This window comes from Gallinula chloropus, assembly GCF_964237585.1.
Source record: "Gallinula chloropus genome assembly, chromosome: 5".
Classification (NCBI taxonomy): domain Eukaryota; kingdom Metazoa; phylum Chordata; class Aves; order Gruiformes; family Rallidae; genus Gallinula; species Gallinula chloropus.
The window spans coordinates 38618960-38641788 of record NC_140090.1 but is presented as its reverse complement, the minus strand read 5'-3'; the positions used below and the strand labels follow the sequence as shown (position 1 = coordinate 38641788).

General features: G+C 37.3%; 1 protein-coding gene across 1 annotated transcript in view; it reads right to left on the bottom strand.

Annotated features, from left to right (window-relative positions):
• Positions 1-7415: 7415 nt before the first annotated feature.
• FAM171B (family with sequence similarity 171 member B) overlaps positions 7416-22829 on the bottom strand; it is a gene marked incomplete at both ends in the record, with an annotated part of 32986 nt that continues 17572 nt past the window's right edge. Inside the window, 7 exons of the mRNA XM_084265098.1 lie at positions 7416-8751; positions 9014-9137; positions 9957-10073; positions 13341-13508; positions 15485-15643; positions 15926-16018; positions 16697-16930. Of these exons, the coding sequence (XP_084121224.1) occupies positions 7416-8751; positions 9014-9137; positions 9957-10073; positions 13341-13508; positions 15485-15643; positions 15926-16018; positions 16697-16930 (2231 nt within the window). The remainder of the gene's footprint in view (positions 8752-9013; positions 9138-9956; positions 10074-13340; positions 13509-15484; positions 15644-15925; positions 16019-16696; positions 16931-22829) is intronic.

The window sequence follows — 22829 nt, the reverse complement described above, 5'->3', positions numbered from 1 at the left end:
GAGTGGCTCTGTGGAACCCCTTGGAATAGCTGCAGAGTTGTAGGAAAGTGGTACAAGCAAGGGTTTTTAAGCCAATATTTCGACAGTGCTCTGTCTTTAAGGGTATCTTCAAGCTTGTTGATATTTCTCTGCCTTTATTTTAAGTAACTGATTTCACCTACAGAGCAGAAACCACATGATTTGTAAACAAACTTTCATGGCAAACAAGGCAAAAGTTCTACATTTAGACCTGTCTTTAGTGCAGTATATCTCAAAAAAAATCTGTGGTATTTATTTGTGATTTCACCATTCACCAACTGTGAGCATAAGAGGAAAACTAGTGGTTTACTATAAGACTGTAGCTTCTCTAAGCATTAAAGGGGTGATCATAGAATACATGCAAGTATCCCCCATGGTAGGAAAATCTTTGCAGTGTGCCTGCCTACAGTCTGGTCGGGTTTCTGAACAATGGTGATAATACTGAAATGTGACTTTGGTGAAGATTAGAAAAGAAAAAGGCTTGAGAAATACTAGTGTTAGATCAAATCAAGAGCAGTACACCCTGAAGTTTAGCTTAAGCTCTTCTATGTCACAAAACCATCTTGATCTTCTACCTGGATACAAGTACTTTGACCTTATTCATAGCTGGAATTGATGCCTCTGTCTTATGCATTGTGCGGACATACAGAAATCATCTTTTTATTTGGTCCAGGACAACAGAAAATCTCTGAATAAAAGAACGGAAAAGGGAGGTTAGACATCAGAACAAACCCTGAAATAATATTCTCCTCTGGGTAGCCCCTTCCAATTGCAACACAATTTACACAAGAAATAATCTTAGCTGCCTTAACCAAGAAACAGGGATCAGATTCAATGTGAATAGTGAAGACTTGCTTCAGTAGAAATGCAACAGAGAATATGACTGCATTAGAACTGGCAAAATTAAGGACAGTAATTGGAGTTACAGTGACCACAAATACACATTTTTAACGATATTTAGGAAAAGAGTGTTCAGTAAGACAGGCCTTGTCCAATTTGGAAAATTTTACAGTTCTACAAGTTAAAATGTGTGGAATTGAAGGAGGAATGGACAAGGTAAGACTACTCAGCTTTGCTGTATTATTCTTCCTATATGCTTGTCAAGAGATTACAGACAATTTTTTTTTCCTGTTTTTGTTCCTAAACCATATGACTTCAGACACTGAAATAAAAGTTAAGGCCCCAAAGACTTTTAAAACTTTTATTATATTGCATAAGCTGTAACATTTTACAAATCTCAGTTACATGGTCAGTAACAGATACACTGATACCATAGTAAATATAGAGATGAGGAGACACCTCTCAAAATATAAAAAGGTTGAAATACTCAAAACCAAGAAGCTCAATATCAAGAATGTTTTACATGAACAATATCCATACTGGTGTGTTTTTGAAAATGATTGCCAAGGGAATGAAGTGTTGAATATACAGCTCCAATGGGTGTGGTGGTAAGCACAGTCAGTGCCATCATTCACTCATGTTTCAGCATCTCAGAGCCAGGCTTTTTTATGAAAACCATACTCTTAACGAGCACTAAAAAGAACCTTTCTACACAAGAACAAGATGTCATGGAAATGTTAGTTATAGCATGGACTGAAGTGCAATATGTGCTTCAAAGGAACTGAATCAGTTAACTGGGGAATAAAGTACATTTGAGTGAGGGGGGATAAAGGAATGTTAAATAAATCTTAAACTGCCTGAATTAAATATTGGTAAAATAATATTCAAGCTGAGAGTGCTAATACTAAAAATGACAACACAGTTTTCCCCTGCCAGTATTAAAAAAAATCTAAAGCCATTTCTTCTGGTAATCAGAAGACTCTGGATATTACTTTTAAAAAACAACAAAGCTCATATTAAAGTACTTTTCATATAAATTTAACACAAAAGTAACTGCCTACTGTTAGAAATGTGGTACAAATTGGTGCAGACTACCATAAAAGATTGCTCATTTTCAACTCTTTAATTCCACTGAATTAAATTTAAAAAAAAAAATCAACAGAAGCTTGGGTTATATAAATGATACATTTAGGCTCCAAATGGAGATAAAAATTGTTTCTAGAAAATAAGACTGAAGCACCTATCTTGATACACTTTCTGCTTGTACTGGCAAGGAAGATTAGCAGCTGGAAAAAGGATTCTTATTATAATAGTTTTTATATATAAACATATATTAATTTCATTTAAGTTAAAATCCCAGTCAGTTTCATACCTGTAAATCCAGTGACTTCAAGATGCTTACTCTTGACTTACGATGCTCAATCAGATCCCCATGTGGCTTTTTAAAAGATACTACTGTTCAGATTGCTAAAGATTTATATTTTTTTAATTTCTTTTCAAACAAAATACAAAAAAACAGGGTTTACAACAATTACCATTATCATCAACATGCAGAAGTCAGTATTCCAACATAAAAACACTAGGTATGCCTTGTAAAATATTACAAAACCTACATAAATCTAAGTATGAATTGAGGTTGGTTTTCTTTTGGCTAACAGAAAAACCCCACCATAATGTGCTTTTCAGATGTTCAGGTGTCCCACTGATAAAATAAGTCTGATGAAAGAAAGGCACTTCAGCAGGCTCATTTACCTTCAGATTTTCCTAATGTGCAATGTTTCATCTGCAGTACTGGACAACGGATGTACTGTACTGCCTCTTAATCTGCACAGTGATAGACCAGTAATACTGTTAACCTGTTCCACTTTTTAACTAAAGAGAAAGTTTAGACTGGTGCCCATTCATTTCATCCTCTTTGGTAAAAGGTACTGCATAAGAACAAAGCAGACAACTAAACATTTTCATTCCTACATTCTAGATTATTTTTGTGCGTCATCTCCAGCTCTACATTGGTAAATAATGTCCCTAATCAACACACAGTTGTGCTTTCATCTTTGTAAAACAGCAGAGTTCTTTTACTTTCCAACAGTAGTATAAATTTTTTTCCTGTTAGTCAAAGGGAATCTTTAAGCAATTCCCCTTCCCCCTTCTTTAAATTTCTATACTAGGTAGCATTTGATAGCAATCTGAAAATTACTGGCAATTAGCTTATTCCAGGTAACATACCCAGACTGATGTGCCTGAGCATTTCCCTTAGTTTACCATACAGAGTACTGATCTAAGCCACATGAATTAATCCGCAGGAACAAGCTCTGGCTAACACCTTCAGCCACCTCATCAAAACCAGCCAAGTCCTGAAACTGCTATACTCTTCTGCAGGAACAATCTCAACTTCACATATTGCAACCATGGTGGGGAATTGTGTGGGGAATAAGTTTATTAACAGCCCCTTTCACTTGAAATATACAACAGAATTCCATCTTCAGAGTTCTGTGTCTACCTAACACCCTTCACTTCAAACTGTGCGTACCTGTATGAAAGCTGTTTCCCCCCCATCTTGTGAAGCAAGACACTATTCTTGGAGACATTTGTGTTCTTCAAAGCCAATCAATTCAACTGAGGCAGAACCAGCTATCAGTTCACAAAGAAGCATCAGAAGCAAGCTATATCCTTTCCAATTCCCTCTCATTCCCCTCTCCTTAGAGTGGTTTACTTTAACAGTGCTTCAGGCACAGCCCATTACTACTTTAAGTCACTCAACCTCCAAACTTGAAGTCGTGAAAACCTCTGACTGTTTCCCAAGCCTTTCCAAGAGCAGTGCATCATGCAGCCTTGCTACATTTTGTATAGACCTAATTTTAGCACTAGCATTTTAGCACTCTTAGTGCTGCAAGACTAAGCTAACAGAAAAAAACCCGTGAAAAACAAGTTCATCAATTCACTATCTTGAAATCATCATAGAAATATAGAAAAGCATTTTATCTTTTCCACAAACATTATGTATCATGTTGGTCATCTGTGGAATTAAATTTTTTAAGAATGGTGAAGTCAAACTCCTTTTTTTACTGATCTAAGCCCAAAAACATTTCTAGTAATTAATTCCAACATACAGCTGGAACATGCAGACTCCCAAAATATATGGTCTAACTGCCAAATGTAAATATGAAGTTTAAGTCTAATAATTTTAGAGGTACATAGACTTTAGAAGTCCAATATTGAATACTCATGACAGTGCCAAGCATGAATTCCATGCCCTTGTGTGCTTGGGGGCATTCATCTTCGCAGACACAACTGCAACAATTATGTCTTTCCACAGAATAGTTCTCATTCCAAGACGGAAAACAAGTTATGTATTTATTTTTAATACAAGCATCAACTTCAGAAAAGCCTTTTGAAGTGTTACCAGCAGCATAAGACATTATGTGATAAATGCTACCAAGTGACACACGGGAAAGTTGGCATATAGGATCTAAAAAGCAGGTGGAGATAGACGATGCTTGCCTGGCACAGAAGGACACAACAGCTAAAGACAGCCTTGGAAATGGTATTACTAGAGCTGCAGAAAAGAACTTAAATATTCCACTGAAAGAAATGCCCACACCCTCATTGGGCAAAGGAGGAGCTACTGTCGAGTAGAGATACCCATCCTATATATGAGGAGATGCCTATTTTTCAGAAAAACATTCTTTCTACTACTGAGAAAACCAACAACAAGAAACTCTTGAAAGAACATCTGTTCCGCTTTGCCTTGCTTTGTTGGCTAAAAGCTGAAGCCTGTCACTGATGCACACCTTTGAAGGGGACTTCGCACTACGATATTTGCAAGGTAGAACTGGCTGAATCCAGAGGGTCAAAATCTCCTTCAAAATGATAGTACAGATCCAAAATCTGCTCTTTGCTCTTGATCAACTAGAAGAGCAAATGACAATCTGCACTGTGTCAATACAGCTGATTTTAGCACCGTTACTCTGAAGCCCCAGAGTCATAACTGATGTTTTCAACATTTCAAATACTTTTTCTTTGGTGACCAGATACCTACTCTGACACAAAACAAGAACACTAGAGTGCAAAACTTCATTCCTTAGAACTCACCTGAATAAAGCCATTTACAGTGACCTGGATTTTTTAAATGATACAAGAATGTTTGAGGAATTGGGACTTTTTGGTGTATACAATGAAACAATGCATTTGAGAAAAAAAATGCAATATATAAGTTACTGCAGGTGAACTAAGTTACAAGTAGAGGTATATGAATTCAATATTAGTATCTCAAAAGAATCCCCCTGTCAGGGATTTTCCATGATGTTCAACAGAATATATGATCCTCTCTTTTTTGAAAAGGGAGCCATCAGAATTGATACAACTTTAAGAGCAGGGCAATATTAAACCTCAAAAATCAAAGCAGGTTTCAGAAGAAATGTACATCTTCACAAAATATATATTGGTTCCTATTAATGTGTATAACAAAGGATGAACATACTTGTACTTGAGACTAAAGAGTTAGTCATACACGAAATCGAGTGGAACTGCATACAGAAAAAAGCATCGTAATAGGAAAATTGAATTGCAGTTACCTAAAAAAGTACCAAAGGCATGCTAATATGACATGCCATTTTCACCTCTCAAGTAGATGAATTGTATAATTAAACCAGATTCTTTTGGTCAATTTAATTATAGACTTATTTATCCACTTATCTCAAAATTATTTTTGTGCTTTCCTACTCGTGAATTCAACAGCAACATCCCATTTTCTTCACGAAGCAACTGCACACCAGAAGTTGGATTGATGTACTGCAAGTACCATTCTGGTTACCTAGAAACAAGACCAGACAACTGACAATCCCAACGTAACAGACATATTTCACAGTAACATTTCCTGAGTAAGTATTCCCAGAAGCCCAGCTGCATAGGATATTTCCCAATCCTTGAGTGTACTACAGGGCAGACAACTGAGTGCACCTCACCCCACAATTCACATCTAGGCATTGTATGTTTGGGTCTTGGCATAGCCCCTTAACCAAGCTCTAAGGGAAATATTTATAAAGCTTTTTTAGGATGATTTATAATCAAACTGCCAAAGCCAAAATGCTGGAGCTTATTTCATCAGGGAAACAGCTTCAATGCCACAGAAAGACATTCTATATACTGTAAGCAGCACATTAAGGGATGCATCTATTTTTCTGTTAGCCAAAGTTGAAACAATTACTTTGACAAGATGAACAGTAAAAATAAAGAATATTCTTCTGATGGCCTTTTCCTTCCTCTATACATATCTTAGTTACATTTCATGCATTCATGACTTTTGGTAAATTTAACTCTAAGATGAGTCATAAGTAGTATTTATATTGCATTATAGACCAATTTTTTCTATCTGTGCTCTCATGCTCATAAACCCCCCCCAAACTTTTAAAGCCTGTTTAACCCCTCTGTAATGCACAACCTAGACAAAAGCAGCTTAGGTTGGCAAAATATAGGCACATAAACCTCCAATGATCTTAACTTTAAAAAAAAAAACAAAACAAAATAAATGCAACAGTGCCAAACATTCCTGCTAAAGAAAACGATCTCAAGGGCATAATTCGTCTGAACTTGCATGCTTTTTCATTACGGGCTGTCCTGGTTTTGGTCAGGATGGAGTTAATTTCATTTGTAACAGCAGGACACGGGCCAAACTCTAGCTTAAAAACCTGCAAAGAATCAAGATCACATTGTGGAACACAACTGGCCCAACAGCATGCAGAAAAGATTTTAACTGACAATAAAGCCAAAACAAGACCCTGGGATCAGTAGTATCAGCAGTTTTGAATGCTATCAGCACCAGTCCTTTCCTGCTGAATGTGGATGCTTCATAACATGCCAGTCTTCAATCTCCACAGTTCATAAGCAGATGAAAACAAAGCAGTTGGGCAACATCTTAAGACAGTGGGGACCATGAACTACAGTGGCCACAGAACTTCTACACTTCCCCTTTCTGCCACTGCTACATGGAATGGCAATCTTTTGCATGTAGATGGGCACAGAAGGAGGGCAGCAATTCTTTAGAGGTCTGCTGACAAATCCAGAGCTGGTGTCGTGGGACCAAGTGATGAAACATTTTACATTATACAAAGTAGTAGTAACAGATCCCTAGAAAAGTTCACATATAAAATACTGTACAGATGGTCACATTGATTAGGAACAAGGTTGAGGAACAGCTTCAACCACTCTACCAAAGCATTAGCAACAAGTAAAAAAATTTTAACAATTAAAACATGTGCCTACATATCTCACCATGCATTCCCAGAGGTGTATCCAAGAATGACAGGCTAATTAAAATGTGGGCCTTCCCTACACTGCCAGAAAAATGAGGAACTGGAAAATTTTCATAGTAGCATTCACATTGAATATCAATTGCCCAGCTAAAGTTTAGTAACTGAATTAGTATATTTTAAAAAAGGTAACTTTTCTTGATACTAGAAAGCAACATTTCCCTTGTAAACCCAACACTGCAGAATTACACAAGCAGCCAAGAGGTCAATAACCAGCAGTGAGAGCAACAACACAAAGCACGTTGTGTTTTAGTTGATAGGAATAAGCGGCCTCTCCTCTCTCTTCTTCCAGATATTGGTTTTGCTATCTCTTTTTGTGAGAGATGGCCTATCCCTTTTTTTAGCAGAAGGGATACCAGATTCATGACTTCCTGATGCAGTTTTTCTTCTTAGACCATCTTCATCTTGCTGTTCTGTGACAGGCCCATTCCCTCCATCCAGAATATGCCTCACAGCCTGGTCCTCTGGAGTGCAAACAGTGGTCCCACTTTCACTGCTACTCAGATCCAGATCTTCCAAGTAAAGGATCTTGGAATGTGGCATATTTTTAATGAAAGTTTTCTCTCTCTCCAGTTTCCTACTAGGATGATGCTCATTCATGTCCACACCAGAATCCAGGCTGGTATCATTACTCTCTGTTTTTCTGCCCTTTTTAAGATCTATGAAAGAATGCCTCACTTGAGCAATTGGTTTTCCATCCAAGGACACAAACCACGCTCGAGGGTGTGGAGATGGTTTTCCTTTAGAGAGTTCCAGTAACGTTTGTTCAGAAATACCTTGAAGTTCAGATGAAAATGGAGTCATTACAACAGCTTCATTCAATGTCCCAGGAACAGAGACAGACTCCAGTAAGCTGTTAGTGTACCGGCCCCAGTTTGATGTTTGAGAAGGTAAACCCTCTTCATTATCTAACGTACTGTTTTCATCTCTGCAGGCAGAGGGCTGTGGGTGAGCATGCACAGGCATTTTTGGTAACGTTTGCATGTAAGTGCCACGATTCAGGGGTTCCATCATGGGGCTGTAGACTAACTGCCCTTTTCTTGGCAAAGTTGCTGATTTAGCAGGATGCAATTGTTCTGGGGAGTGGAAAAGGTCAGATGTTTGGAGGATAGCAATAGGTTGATTGTAAATATGCATGAGATGTTCTGGGATATGAGAAAGCCCATACATCTCCTCCTTCAGGGAAAGGTATCTGTTTTGGTCTTGAATGTCCCTAGGAGCCTGGGAAATAGTACTGTTGCTATGCTTTGGCTGTTGCAAGTGCCTGATTGCAGCATTAGGCTCCAGTGAATGGGCTGAATTTCTTGACTGACCAGTCTGACAGGATGACGGATACGAAGCATCCTCTGTGTAGATTTTAAAATTGTCTCGTGACTTTCCATCTTCCATGTCTATGGACATCTTTCTTTGAGGGCTGTATGAAGATATCTTCGGGGTATATAGCTGCGACTTATCCTCCAACTTTAAAGATCCTTTGACAGCACTGATGTGATTTATGTGAGTTGTTGATGTTGTCTGGTCTTTTTTTATGACCTCCAGCTTAGTTGTATTTTTCTCCTTCTTTTGTGTCCGACCACATTTATCCCTATGCAAAAGAGATGCAAGGTGACTGTAGAGCATACTAGGAATTACTAGTGATGACTAAGACTGATTATTACCAAAGCTGAGAAGTTATAGTGTAACATCACAAACTTAAAATGAAATTCAGTAATAATTGTCTTTTTTGACGAAATATCAGGCTATGCATTATTGTTTAGCTAAGGAACCGAGTCTCAACTTCAAAAGACTACTTCATCAACCTACAAATCCATTAATGCTTAACTCCTGGAGCCTCTCTTTTTGCTTACCTGCAGTAACAAAGAAGAACAGCAAAAAATCCAATGACAATGACAACAGTACCTCCCAGTATAGCCGTAAGGAACACTGTGTGATAGGCTGTTATGTCCTTGGAAACTGCGCTAATAATGGATTCTAGGTTGTCAAACAAAACCAGACAAGAATTAGTTCCCAAAACCAAATAATAACAATAATAATTCTGCTTGATATACAGAGCTGTATGTTGCTAATAAATTAAACTGTACGTTTTTGGTGACTTTGTGTTCCAATTGCACTATGCTCATCCTTCCCTTTTCAATTTGCTAATTCAGCAAACAAAGAAAAATATACAAATGGTGCTTACAAAATAATAGATCTTCTAAGGTTCACCTCAAGTACGGAAGCCTTACCATGGCATTTACTCAACTGCACTTGTATTAGTTGTAGGCTATGTTTTTAAGTGAGTTTGTGTATTTTCTATTTAGTGCTACTGTCAGAAAGTGCTGTCTGTTTTTAATTTTGACAGTGTATTTCTCCAATAAGAACCCCCTCACGTGACTTTGCAAAGCATGCAACAAGTCTACATAACCCAAAATCCACTGGGAGTGTTTTACCCAAGACTAATTTTCTTGTTCTACTTCTTCATGCCATACATGACCCTCAAAATTAAGGGACACAACCTTGCTGATTTTTAGATCTCCATAGTCACAGTTCTCATGCTGTCTTCTTCCAAAAGATGGCGACAGTATAAACACAACAGTTCACCTACAGTCTGGACTTGTTCTCCTATAGCAACTGAAGTTCTAGGAAATGGTACACACAAAAGCACACTACCAGGATTCAGAGTTACCCAACTCCTGAAATCCCATGTTGTTTTTCCGTTCGTGTTGCTAACTAGTACAACCCAACTGACAACCTTATGATATGTTGTTACTGGGGTTATTCAGTAATTTCCATTCTGGTTGTTTGTCATACCTTTTGTTCCAGGCAGTGGAGCTGCTATCCAGTAGCCTAAGTGTTGAGCAGTATATGTCCACAGTAACTGGCCATCTGCTTCCTTGACCATTCCTAACCCACGGCTTACCCAAGCACCTGTAAAGGACAAAACATTTCACATACCATGAAGGATTCTTCTATGCCTCAAGCCATTAGCAATTAAGGTGTCAAAGATACATAAGGTCACAAGAAAACCTGAAACTTCTGTCCTATATGTAATTTATTAAACACCTTTACCTGAAGATCCACACTTTCTCTCTCGTCAGTGTCATTGCAAATACCTCTGTGTGGGCACCTCCTTTGAAACAAGTCACCAACAGTCCTTACTGGAATTAATATAAACTTAATTACCTTAAATTAACAAGTGTCCTTCACAGATATGCACACATTTGAAAAATCCTATTATGTGATCTTAAACATATATGAAGGTTAAGCCTAAAATAAAAATAATCAAGAAGCAGATAATTTAAGCATATGAATATCAGTTTTAAATTAGTTAGCAGCACTTAGAGGTAAAGCATTTTAATCTAAAACTACAACAAGCTAAACAGTGTGTGTCTTGAATGTTGCTCTCCTCCTCTCCAAGGCAGTAACAGTTCAGTTTGCCCAAGGAAGGTCTATGGTTAGGACACAGATTCCACACCATCTGTTTGGCAATACAAAGGACAGGTATCATGGTAGGGCACCTTCTACAGTGAATGAAGCATGCAGTACAAGAGACAGAATTATACTTAACCCACTTCAACACATTCATTGTGTGCCATCTGTGAAATTTCAAGGACAGAAAACAACCTCATGTAAACCTTACACTTTCAAACTGCAAATACTGAGGAGGGGTGAGAACCACCTGGGTTGCTTTTTTTATAAACAGCAATAATCAAAGCATGCCAGTGTAACCCATGTATACCCCATAATTTCCATTTCTCTGGCAGAGGGGAATAGCAGCAGCAGCCACCTAGAGCCCTGAAAGAAATGCTTCCTCAGTTACCTGGAACACCTTTTGTTGCAACACCAGCCAGAAAATTGTTCCATCCCTAACTCTTACATGGAGAGAATAAAAACAGATCCTCAAATTCTGTGTCCTGTGAACTCTAAGGTAAGATATCACTGTACTGAAAAACTTTTGTTTTACTTATAGGCAGGTAAAACACAGCAGGGGGATATCTATCCTTCTCAATTAAATGCTGCAATTCAAGCCTTTTATTTTTTATTCTGTTAATATCCACAAAATGCTTTTAGTAGTAATAAGGCAAAATATTTAGTAAGAAAGAAGCCACATTCAGTACACATCAACAAATTCTGCATTTACAACAGCTGTCATATAATTACAAAAACTTAGTACAGAAACTGTTTCTGGGAAATGTTACAGTTTGAGCAACCCCAGGGAACACTGCACAAGCAGACACCTGAAAGCAGTTTCTACCTTTTTTCTGCTGCATACTGATCAGATTACACAACACCAAAACCAAACCTTTTCCCTCACCACTATTAATACTGACATGGAAGCTCTGATTACTATTGTGACATACTATCCAATGACTTCAGATCATGTAAGTGTGTGTCCACACCTTGCCACAGGCATCCAACAGCTGGGATACCATAGCCTCATTATTCACTGTAGCAGTAGCTCTCCAATCAGCTCAAATGGGGGCCTACTGCTACTTACAGACACTAAAATGCTTGCTGGAGAGCTGAAGTGTTCAGCTGTCCTCTACAACCAGAGTTTTCTTTAAGGAATGCCTTTTTATTACTCATCAAAAAAAAAAGTAATTTTCCACATCAGATCAAAGGTAAAAATCCCGAACAGCAAATACAGTTGCAAATATTGACTGTAGAGACGAGATAAGAAAGTGGATGAAAGAGTGGGAGTTATGACCACAAAGTGTTGCAGCGTACAGTCCTCCTTGTCCTCTCAGCAAGCAGCAGTGAAGAAGGCTCCATGCAAACACTACACCTCAGTGAGCACCCTTCACAAACAAATTTACCTTTATGGAACCTCTATCAGAGTACACATCCCATCTGAGAAGAAAACATACAACTGCTTTAATTGGTTTTTATTTGCTCAACATGCCACGTACCTGCTCTACTGCCAAGGCCAACATATCTAAGGAGGCATGAGGAGCTGCCCCCTCAACACCTACATGCACACCTTACACTGATGTATACTCTAACCTGACCCTGTGCCAAGCTGCTCTAGCTCTTCCAATATTTTAATAACATTACTGGCCTAGTTTTCTGTTGAGTGAGTTAAACTCATTATATGTGCCTGTGAGCACAGTAGCTGACAGAATTGCCTCTGACAACAAGAAATTAAAACCCCTAGTGCTATTTTACTACATCAAACTAAAACCATTTCTTTGAGGAAGAATGCTATCTCTTCTTACCAGTTCCCCTCTGACATCTAGGCATATAGACAAAGTATATCTTCTATGATAAAACTTACTCTATTTACTCTCTTTTCCCCAAGAGACAGACTAGTCAATGTTTTATCAGCATGCTCTTTATTCAAATTAATGTTCTTTGGTTGTTCTTCGTTAAGATGATCAATTTCTTTCTTGAATATGTGAACAACACTCAGGTACAGGAGTGGATGCCACCTCTAGCAAACTGCTGAATCACATCTTTTTGTCTTTAAGGAATAAGACACTTCACTCTTCACTCACTTGCCTGTTCCATGATGAAGCATGATGGAATGTGTAAGGCACAGTGTAAAACAATCAGTACGCTAATGCGCCCACACCTAATAAACTTGCCCTATTTAGATATCCTCTATGTAGCTCATTACTCACTCTTGACTAAAATTAGACAGGAAGGGATGACAAAAGGTTTAGAATGTCTAATCCCTAGCCTCCTCTTCCCATGGATGCTCTAAGTAGTATGTTGTTCCAACTGAGAAGTCTTACTTCCCCTTCATTTCACTTCCTGAATTGCTTTCATTAACCAAAGTAGCATCTATTCCATTTTTAGTGTCAAAGAATCTTTAGGGGTATAGTCTAATAAACAAAGCATCCAAATGTGTTTTCTTTTAAGAATGCATTTGATAAAGTACCAGGCTTTTATCACCACTCAAAAATCCACATTCCCTGAATCCTTAGCTTCCCATGAAAAGAAAAATTCCTTACCTTAAAAATTTGTTCAGTAGGAATGCTAATGAATTTGACCAAACCTTTATGAACTAATGAAAGCTGGGAAATTCCTTTGAACAATTAACTCTAGCTGGTCAAAAGCCAACAAAATTCCTGGTAAAATTTATGAGTAGTTACTACACTCCCCGGTGTATTAGCTGTTCCACAACAGCATCATGTGCCCAAAACTACATAAATGCACTAACAGGTAGAATAACCACTAATAGAGCCCACTTACCACTTTTCATATCGAATGTCCATGCAGGTATAGCATCTCCTGACTTGACAGTACTTGAGGGAAGAGGAAGTGTAATCTGAATGGGACCATTTACTTTCAGTTCTTTCCCAGCCAAAAGAACATTTACACATATTGCAGCAAGAGGAGTCAATTCCATGCTCTTGAAACCTGTGTATGAGAAATACCTTGTCTGTAACTCTCCATTCACTGTGCACTTTTAAAGAAATACTTGAAATTGGGAGTCTATCCTCATTATATCTAATGGCAAGTCCTTGTTCACAGCAAATAACAAGCCACGTTTATTTATTTGACAGTGTTGGTGACAACAACCACTATCTCTTCTGGGCTTTTAAAAAGTATCTTGTAGTCAAGATAAACCCCAGTCATTTGTCAATTAGATCTGTAAAAGAGAAACAGACTTTTGACAGATTCAATGCTGACTGTAAAACCAATGATTAGGCAAAACTTGGCTTGGGGTGTGGGAAGAAAGGTTTTTACCCTCAGGTAATTTGACTTCTAGATAGCTAACCTATGTGAAATTTAGATAATATTTTTGTATAATTGCAATATGCATACCATTGAATCAAACTGAAGGCATAAGCATGTGACTGCTGCATTTCTCCTTAGTCAAGCAGTCTTCCTAATACACTTAACCAAGAATTAACTTCCTAATTTGGCAGTTATAATTAACTGAATGGTTAATCAGGAGGCTTGTCAAAGCCCTAGAAAGGAAACTTTGCATATGCAAAGCTTTACAATACATCCTGAAAGTTTGTTTCCTTTGTCTTCCTTACACTAATTTACAAAGACTTCAGAATCCACAATATGACAGGAAAACCGAAACAGAATTAGTAAGTACCAGGAGAATGTCAAATCTATGCAAGCTGTTAGAAGCTGGCTGTGAGAAAACTCCTGGTGCATCAAATATCAATTAGCTTCCACCTGCCCAAAAGGAAGCATATTCCTTTAGGAGTGTATGAATAATTTAGAACCCATGCCAGACAGGTTGAAAGGAAAACTCAAAGGGGAGCAACATGGCTTATTCTTTCACGCTTTAAATTTAAAGAGATACAATACAGATAAGACAGGTTTTAAAGTATGTTAAGTTGAGATAGCAATATATATGATGATTTTAATTAAATTATAATTAAAGAAGAAAGCACGACAAGTTCAAATAAGCCATGTAGTAACCTCCTCATGGACTACAGGGAATTGAAAAGCCTCATGTGGCTTAAGGCTCGCTGGGTATCAACAGAAAGGAACAAAAGAGATAGCTGCATATTGTACAATCTACCAGAGATCACTGTACTTATGCAAATAAAAATAGATAGAATGACAAATACTAAAAGATCCAGCTGCTTATGAGCAGATTTATGATGACTCATAGAAACCGCTTCATGTTTCTCCAGTAAAACAGATGCACAGAAAATGCTATTTCACCTGCACTCTGTATATATAGTGACTACTCAGTTTCAAACAAGACTTAAGCAGATTAACTACCCATGAGCCTAACTAAACCTTCCACACATGGTTTATGCTAGATATAAATCTCTTAGAGCTAGTGAAAATGCAGGCAAGTGCAGCTGAAGTCAACCGCTGCAGTTTTAGTGATTTCTTTGGGATCAGCTAGTTTAGATTCTGGTCATAACCATATTTTATAAGGTGTTTACTGAACTAATTGTACATCCTAATGAAATCCTGAGCATGATCCAATGAAAGGAGTTTAAGTGCTCAGTTATTGTGTATTAGAATTCCACGACTGTACTTCAGTGCTTTGTAGAGCTAGATAAATATGTATATATACTTATATGTACAAAAATCTCCTATATGTATATATGTTTACATAGATATGCACATTCATATATACATACACAGACATTAAAGTAAAATTATTTTTAAAGCAGACTGAAGGTTTATTTTAGTGTAGTAAAACATCAAGTCTTTATACCACATGGGACAAGATATAGAGTGAAATCAACTACTTCCCTGATGTGCTTACAGCTTACTCCTGCGGAACAAAGCTTTGTGACTTAATGCAACAGAAGCAGGCCCTTTTAATTTAAGCATATGTTTTCCTGAAACACCATATACTCAGATGCATTACAATATGAGGATTTTTCTTTAAAATCTTTGAACACACTTACCTGATTTATTTAAAAGAATTCCTGTTGTATAGAGAAAACTGTCCACTTTCAAAAATTGCTCTGGCACTGTCAGATAGGCCGTGACATTTGTAATATGCTGATTTGTTGGAAGCTTGATCAAAAATTTTGGAAACTGAACACTTGGTTGAGATTTGGCATCTGTAAAAGTAATATTTTGTCTTAGCAAGGGTAAACACTGTTTATGTTATTGCTTAGAAATTTGTTTAGCACAACAACCTGTTTTAACCCATTTTCTCTGCAGTGTGTGTATTTCTAGTCCAGCACTTGTCATAGACATACAGAGAGTTACACAATTAACTGAAAATCTGTCTTTGAGTAGACAGGTATTATATGAGAATGTGAACCCATTTAGGGTATTTTGTAGGTATACAGGTAGTTTTCACGAAGTGTTTAGATTATGTCTGCAATCACTGAACTTACCAGACAGTTTTCCAGTAATTAAGACAGTCTCTTCAAACAGCCATATATTAGCTTGATTTTGTGGGAATAATGAAAGTGTCACAGACGAGTATACTGTGGAAAATAACAACATGTTACACTGTGCAACTGAAAACAATCCTGCAAGATCTCCAATTCTGAAGGAATAGTGAAATGATAAAAGAGAAAAAAGAGAGTATACAAAGACTAAATAAAATACCTCTGTTTACCAGGGCACAAATTTTAATGATTAGGCAGGAAGACGTCTATTGTACATTTGCTAATGTTGGATGAATTCTATGGATAAACAAGTAGCTAGAATTCTTAAGAGTCCACCATTTTGTTGAGGGTTTTTTTATTAAATCAGCACAACTTTAAGAGCATGCGACAGTTGAACAGGAAACCTTGCAAGGAAGCTGTAACACCAGGTCATACCTGTTATACATGACTCAAAGCTTTGGCACTCCAGGAATCACTAAAGGTAACATGATTTTTGTCCAAACACATAGCCAAGTCTAGGAAAATTATTTCTCAGAATACACTTGCAGTATCACAATATAACCTAGAGCGAAAAAGGGCTATTTTCTGATTACTAGAGTAAGAAGTTTCACAGGTCTAATAGATCATTCACCCTTAATCTGCCTTGACAAGCACCATCTCCCTTCACTAACTTCACTCATTTTCAGTTGACAGTAACTACCTAGACCTCTGAAGATAGAAATTTAATTACCGACAGATACAGTTTAATAATAGGACTGTAAGAGGCTTACGTACTTGGCATTCTCCCAATCTTCCAAGGCAAAGGTGTTAACAAGTAGCCATCCTTGTATGATACGATAGTTAAGCTTAATCCTAATTTGTAGGGAACTTTTATTAATACTGCTCCATTGTTTCCAGTAAAAGTAGAATTTGTCTTCGTGTAGTTAACAAACACTTCTACAACCGCTTGTTGCAGGTACTGATGGCTGATGATGTCATTTACTTGAACTTTTAGCGTAAAAACAGATCCTATTAACAGAAAAAAACCCAAAGTTGTAATACATGACAACTAAGGAGCATAACTTAAATTTGTATAGAAGCTTTAGAGTTTCCACCTTAGCTATTCATCCACCGTACCGTGAGTGCCCACCTCAACAGAAGGTAGGCTATGGACACTGGGAGGAGTAATCATGCAATTATATACCACAGAAAAGAAAGAAGCAAAAAACCTTGAGATGAAGCATAGTAAGAAGCAATTTTTGGCATTTAACTCAGAAAATACCTAACCAGTTAAAAAAAAACAAACAGAACCAAAATGACAAAGCAATTCCTCCCTTTTTTCCCCTTTCTTTTTTAATCTTGACCAACTTGTCTGTGATAATGTGAGATTCAATGTGCCTTGCAAGTATTCAACAATACCACAGCAATATTACAGCTGGTCTTGTTACCCAAGTGTTACCCTTGTCTTGGGCCACACATTTAACAATGCATATTGAGCTTCTAACAACAGAGACCCTAATGTTTATAGGTGGCAGGATAACAAATTTATTTGTACAAGGGCAAAAATTTTATAAAATAATCAACTGCATTCAGACACCCTGACAGTTTTAATCCAATCATCTCCTCCTTTATACTTCTGATCTAGTCTGCCATTCTCTGTATTGCAACTTCTAAATAGTATTTGTCTACTGTTGACCTGACATTCCTTTATGATACCTAATCATAAAACGGAGGTCACAACTATGGTGACTGAGCACAATGTTGAAAACAGTACGCCTGCTTGAACATGATGCTCTGAATTACCTTCAATTTGCCTCTCAAATTGATTGTAAATAAACTATTTCGGCATCGTCTCCTAGACAGCAAGTACATGAACACGGTCAGAACTGCAAGTTATATCCAGTGTGAAATTAAGTTGTATCATAAATTATCTATGGACCACTCCTTAAAATGTTTCTAATAACTTAATTTTTACAGTATTTTGGTTACTGACATACTACTATTTAACACCACTGCACTACTTTACACCCAAATATTTTCCAATACATTAATTATGAATATGCATTTTTATTTAGGTCAAATGTCAGGCTAAGTTTGGTTGAAATTTCTCTACATAAAACCATAGTTCAATTTCATTATGTCATCCCCTCTATAATTGAGATTGACATGGCACCAAGAGATTACCACCACTGACCTTGATTTAAACAAAAAGGCCCTGAGAAGCTGAGTGCAATCCATCAAAAATAACAGTATATAGTGAAGACATCCAAGCGAGGCCTCTCTGCAGGAAGTATATCTTTAGATCTATTATATGCAGGGAGCATACCATATATTCAACCAAAAAAATGATCTGCCCACAAACAACAAAACTATATTTGCCACAATTTATTGCAGTTTATTGTACACAGCCATGCCAGTTTGATTCTCTATAGTATTACATCTCCTAGTGCAAATTAATATATGCATTCAAAAAAGAAAAAAAGATCTTAATTAAACAGAAAACACACAATCTCAGGACACTGTCATCTTTCTTATGTGTGGTATTTGGAAGATAAAATTGCTGTTGCTAGACAGATTTTGAAGGACATAATGATTTTTTTAGAAATGTCATGCAAGCAACTGACAGCTATTAAACTGAACTTCAAGGGGGTGATCCAGTTACACATATGCTAGCATAATTCTAGTGGTTTCCAAAACTTGGAAGACACATTATTTGCCCTTCGACAATGACTATTTAAAAGGCTATTACACTGGGAAATCAGACTGTGCAATATTCTGATCGCATAATCATTTGGAAGCCAGAAGTATATTTTTAAATACCACTTCACAAGATAAGAAATTCAAACTCATGCCAGCAGTAACCAATACCACAAATGCCTGAGAAACTAGTATTTTAAGAGCTGGAATCAAATCAGGAAAAAGGAAGCCTCATATTAAAAGCTGAAATAAGTGTTAAGAAATACAACCGTAGCATGTACTTAGAAAGATACTTTCCTTCAATCATTTCACACTATTGATCTGTATTTTTCCATTTCCTTCTAACAGAAAGCCTAATGAAAACACACAGGTGTGGGAATCACTACATTCTTCCAGCTTTTCATAAATTCAAATATTTTGTGCAAAAATATTTCTTCCTCTCATCTTCAGTTACAGTCATATTGAAATCCACCTTTTTTTTTTTTTAAAGCTTTTGGTTGGGGGAAAAAGACTACATAGAAAACTATGCTATTTTGAGTCTCTTCTAGGGAGCTGACAAATACCACTGGCTGCTTTTAGCTATGCTCAACTTCAATTATTACTTTGTCCTACGGAAGAAATTGCCCCAGCATTATTCAGAACTGATCCACTGGCTGCAATGGTGTTGAAAAGGTGGAGAAGCCCCACTGTAAATGCAGTCTGAAACCCCGGGGAGTTACTGAGACACAGTGCTCCATGTGAAAACAGACACAGTCTTAAGCAAGGCAAGCTCAGAAGGCGTAATTACCCTCATATTACTGTCATGTGTAAGAAGCAGTTAACTCAAGTGAAAAATGGTCACTTCGCGCCCGCTAATATTAAGACAAAGAAGACTTGATCCCTAGCTCTCATGGCTTTTGGCCTTATCTTTTGTGCTAACCAAAAATCTTCCTGACAAGAGAAAGTATGCAAATCAGCTGGGAATCTTCCCCTTCCTGCAAGTAATTCATACAGGCAAACCGTTTGGATTTTCTACCACCAACCAAAATATACTCTGCCAACAAGTCACTTACAGATTGTGTGCCATGACTTTGGAAGGCCATTAAAAAAAACCAAAACCCTTCCTATTGCTTATTATACCTCTGAACTCAAATGCTAGTGAAGTGACAATTTGTAAAAAATCCCAGCTAAGAGAGCTGGAATTCCAAGTGAAACAGCCTTCTCCCCCACTCCTTCCTCCTGTGGTGGCTCAACATCTATAACTGATGTGTATCTTGCCAAACTTGATAGCCCTTGACCAACTCCCTCCCCAAACCAACCACCCTCCTCACATGCTTTTGCCATGCAAATTTGTTACTGTATTTAATGGTACTGAGTTATTAACAATGTTAGATTAACACATGACATCTAATTTGCAATAAAAATCTTGGGTTTGTTATTTCTTTAGATAGAAGATCTTAGTGCACAAGTCCACAAGAACACTTTTAAGTATCAAATATGGAGACTGTAGGAGGAATTTCTAATCGCAATAAAAAGTATTATAAAGCATCCCAGACACAAAATTGAACTGTTGGCTAACTGTTTAATAAAACCAAAATTGAGAAATTAAACAGAAGAAACTTGGGCTTTTTTCTGGTCACTAACACTTGCCAAACAGAAGTGGGTCAGCTATATCTCACTATTAAACAGATTTGACAGAACTCCCACAATTAGAAGAAAGAACTCAGTCTTAGCTAATTTGATTTGTGCTGCTTCAGAGAAAGAGAGATCTGTCTGTTGGCGTGTCCACTGGAAATGCCAGCTTCCATGACATTTAAACATTTGCTGATAAATGTTCATACAAACAGCGGTTATCTAGACAAAGGGAGACAAGGCCTTCTACCACATTTAGCTACTGGACAAGTGTCACAGCCACCTCATTTCTTCAGGCAACATCATTTAATGCTGGGAATTTGGCTCTGCATCACTGTCCCAATTCAGAAAAATCACAAAATTCATCCAAAAAACTGAAATTTCAAGCTGGGTACAAAAAATAACAGCTCAAAAACACTTCTCTTTATATTACCTCTATGTAATTTGTTCTTAATTCTTCATCTGCTGCTAAGCAAGTCATCTAGTTACCACATTGATGTGAGTTTTAACGAATATGGTCAATGCCAGACACTTTCCAGGCACAAATATATTGCAAACTACACACGTCATTAACGACAAGATGTAGCAGTCAATGCACACGGTGCGGGCCACTGCCTGGAAGTACTCCTACACATTGTGCAACCCTTTTCCTATTTATCACCAAGGCCCTATAGCAAGACAGGTTCTACACCTCAAAGGAGGCAGTTTCTCTTCTCAAACACAGACAACTACCTATTAAGCAATTATCTTAGAGTGGAGGGAGCAATAGCTACAATTAAATTATTCATTAATTTCTTCCTTTGGAGGAGACTTTTCTTAACCTTGCGTAGAGATGTTTACATCCATGCCAGAAGAGACACATGCTTACATGTTATATGGGAACTACCTAGACTGTATTACCATGCTCCCAGCTAACCAGACAGATAAAATGTGCTGTGTGATTTGCTTGGTCTTACCTGACTGAGCAACCATTTTTTCCATCTTTTACAATCATAGAACACCATATATTTTGGCTTAATATAATTAGGGACATGAAAGGTGCACTGGTCTGTAAAGAAGAAATCACACCTTCTAAGAATCTCCAGTATACCTACACATGCAGTTTTCCAATGGATATCACCACTGGGGGGGAAAAAATAAATTAAATATATGATCTACACAGCCAGTGGATATGAGGCTTTAGTAAGAAATGGTCACATAAAAGCAATCCTCCTGCCAACAAAAAATACCCAATCATTACTTCTTAAATTTTCCTTAAAATTATAGTAATGCCAGTGACAAACTACAACAGCATATCTATAAAAAGTAAAAGCATATTATACATTTAAAGTTCATTAAAAATCCACGTACATGATGGTGAGTTGTGGCAGGTACTGACACTGGAATGATTTTATGCTGAAGCAAGACCGCCTCACCGCAGCACACCATTAGTCTGCAGTTCCCTTTTGTTCTTTATTAATGTAGAATGCATTGACACAGTACCAACTCTTCTGCCTTATATAGTGCATTAAAATGACATAATAGGTGACCCCTAAACTCTCATTACTATTCCATGGCTATATTCTGACAATTGTCATCACATACCAGGATAAGATCTCTGACCAGTTTTCAATTATGTCTCCTGTAGCTATCAAATACCCTGCAAATCTCATTTATAACCACTATATCCTAACGTTGTCTTCACGTGCTAGCTATCAGTCTTTTATGCTGTCTCATTCCACACACTCATTTAGAGACCATACATACAGATGGGTATGTACATATAAAGAGACATTTCTAGCTCTACACAAATAATTGTATATATTCCAAATTGGTAACAGACTATTAAAAAATATAGTTATGTGATTCTTCATAAAGATGTTTATATGCTATTCATATACTGCTCCTCTGATTTAACACAGCATAAAATAAATGCAGAAAATTATTTTTCCCTCCCTAAAATGACACAAGAAAACTACAAACACTGCAAGTGTTTTGCCCTGTGCAATTTTAATGTTGTCTATATGAATTAGTTGCAGGTACAGTCTACATGTTTTATTTTCAATGCATTGTAACTGAACTGAGAAGCAAAGAACATCACACAGCTCCCCAAAGGTCTGAGGTAATTCAGCAAATATGTAACAGGCTGTAAAAATTGACTTTTCTGGAAAAAAAAGAACATTAGATTTACATAACAGCAAAACAGAATTTAGGATAACAATTATAATCACTCTACCTGGCTGAAAAGAGAGTAGACTTTTAAGCTGACAACTAGGTGACACAGTTTCATTCTTGCACTTAGCACAAGGTTGTAAGTTGTGTCATTCCTCTTCAGAATCACCCTGACAGTTAAAACTTTTCATGTAATTAGCAGGGAGTCACGTAGCTAACTATAACCATCAAGTGATGGGTAAGGAACATGGCTACATAAAGACAGACCCAGACTGAAGCAACAGCTAAAACTCGCCCTTGTTTAGGTTGATCTTTAAGCAAAAACAGCAGGATGATTACTCTGATGACTCAATTTTTGAAGCAAGTAGGGACTGCACCTCAAAATGCCCTTTGGAAAAATGAGAGGCTGGTATCTTACTGCCATATGTCAGGAGTGCCATTTTAATAATGTTCAACTACAGAAACTGAC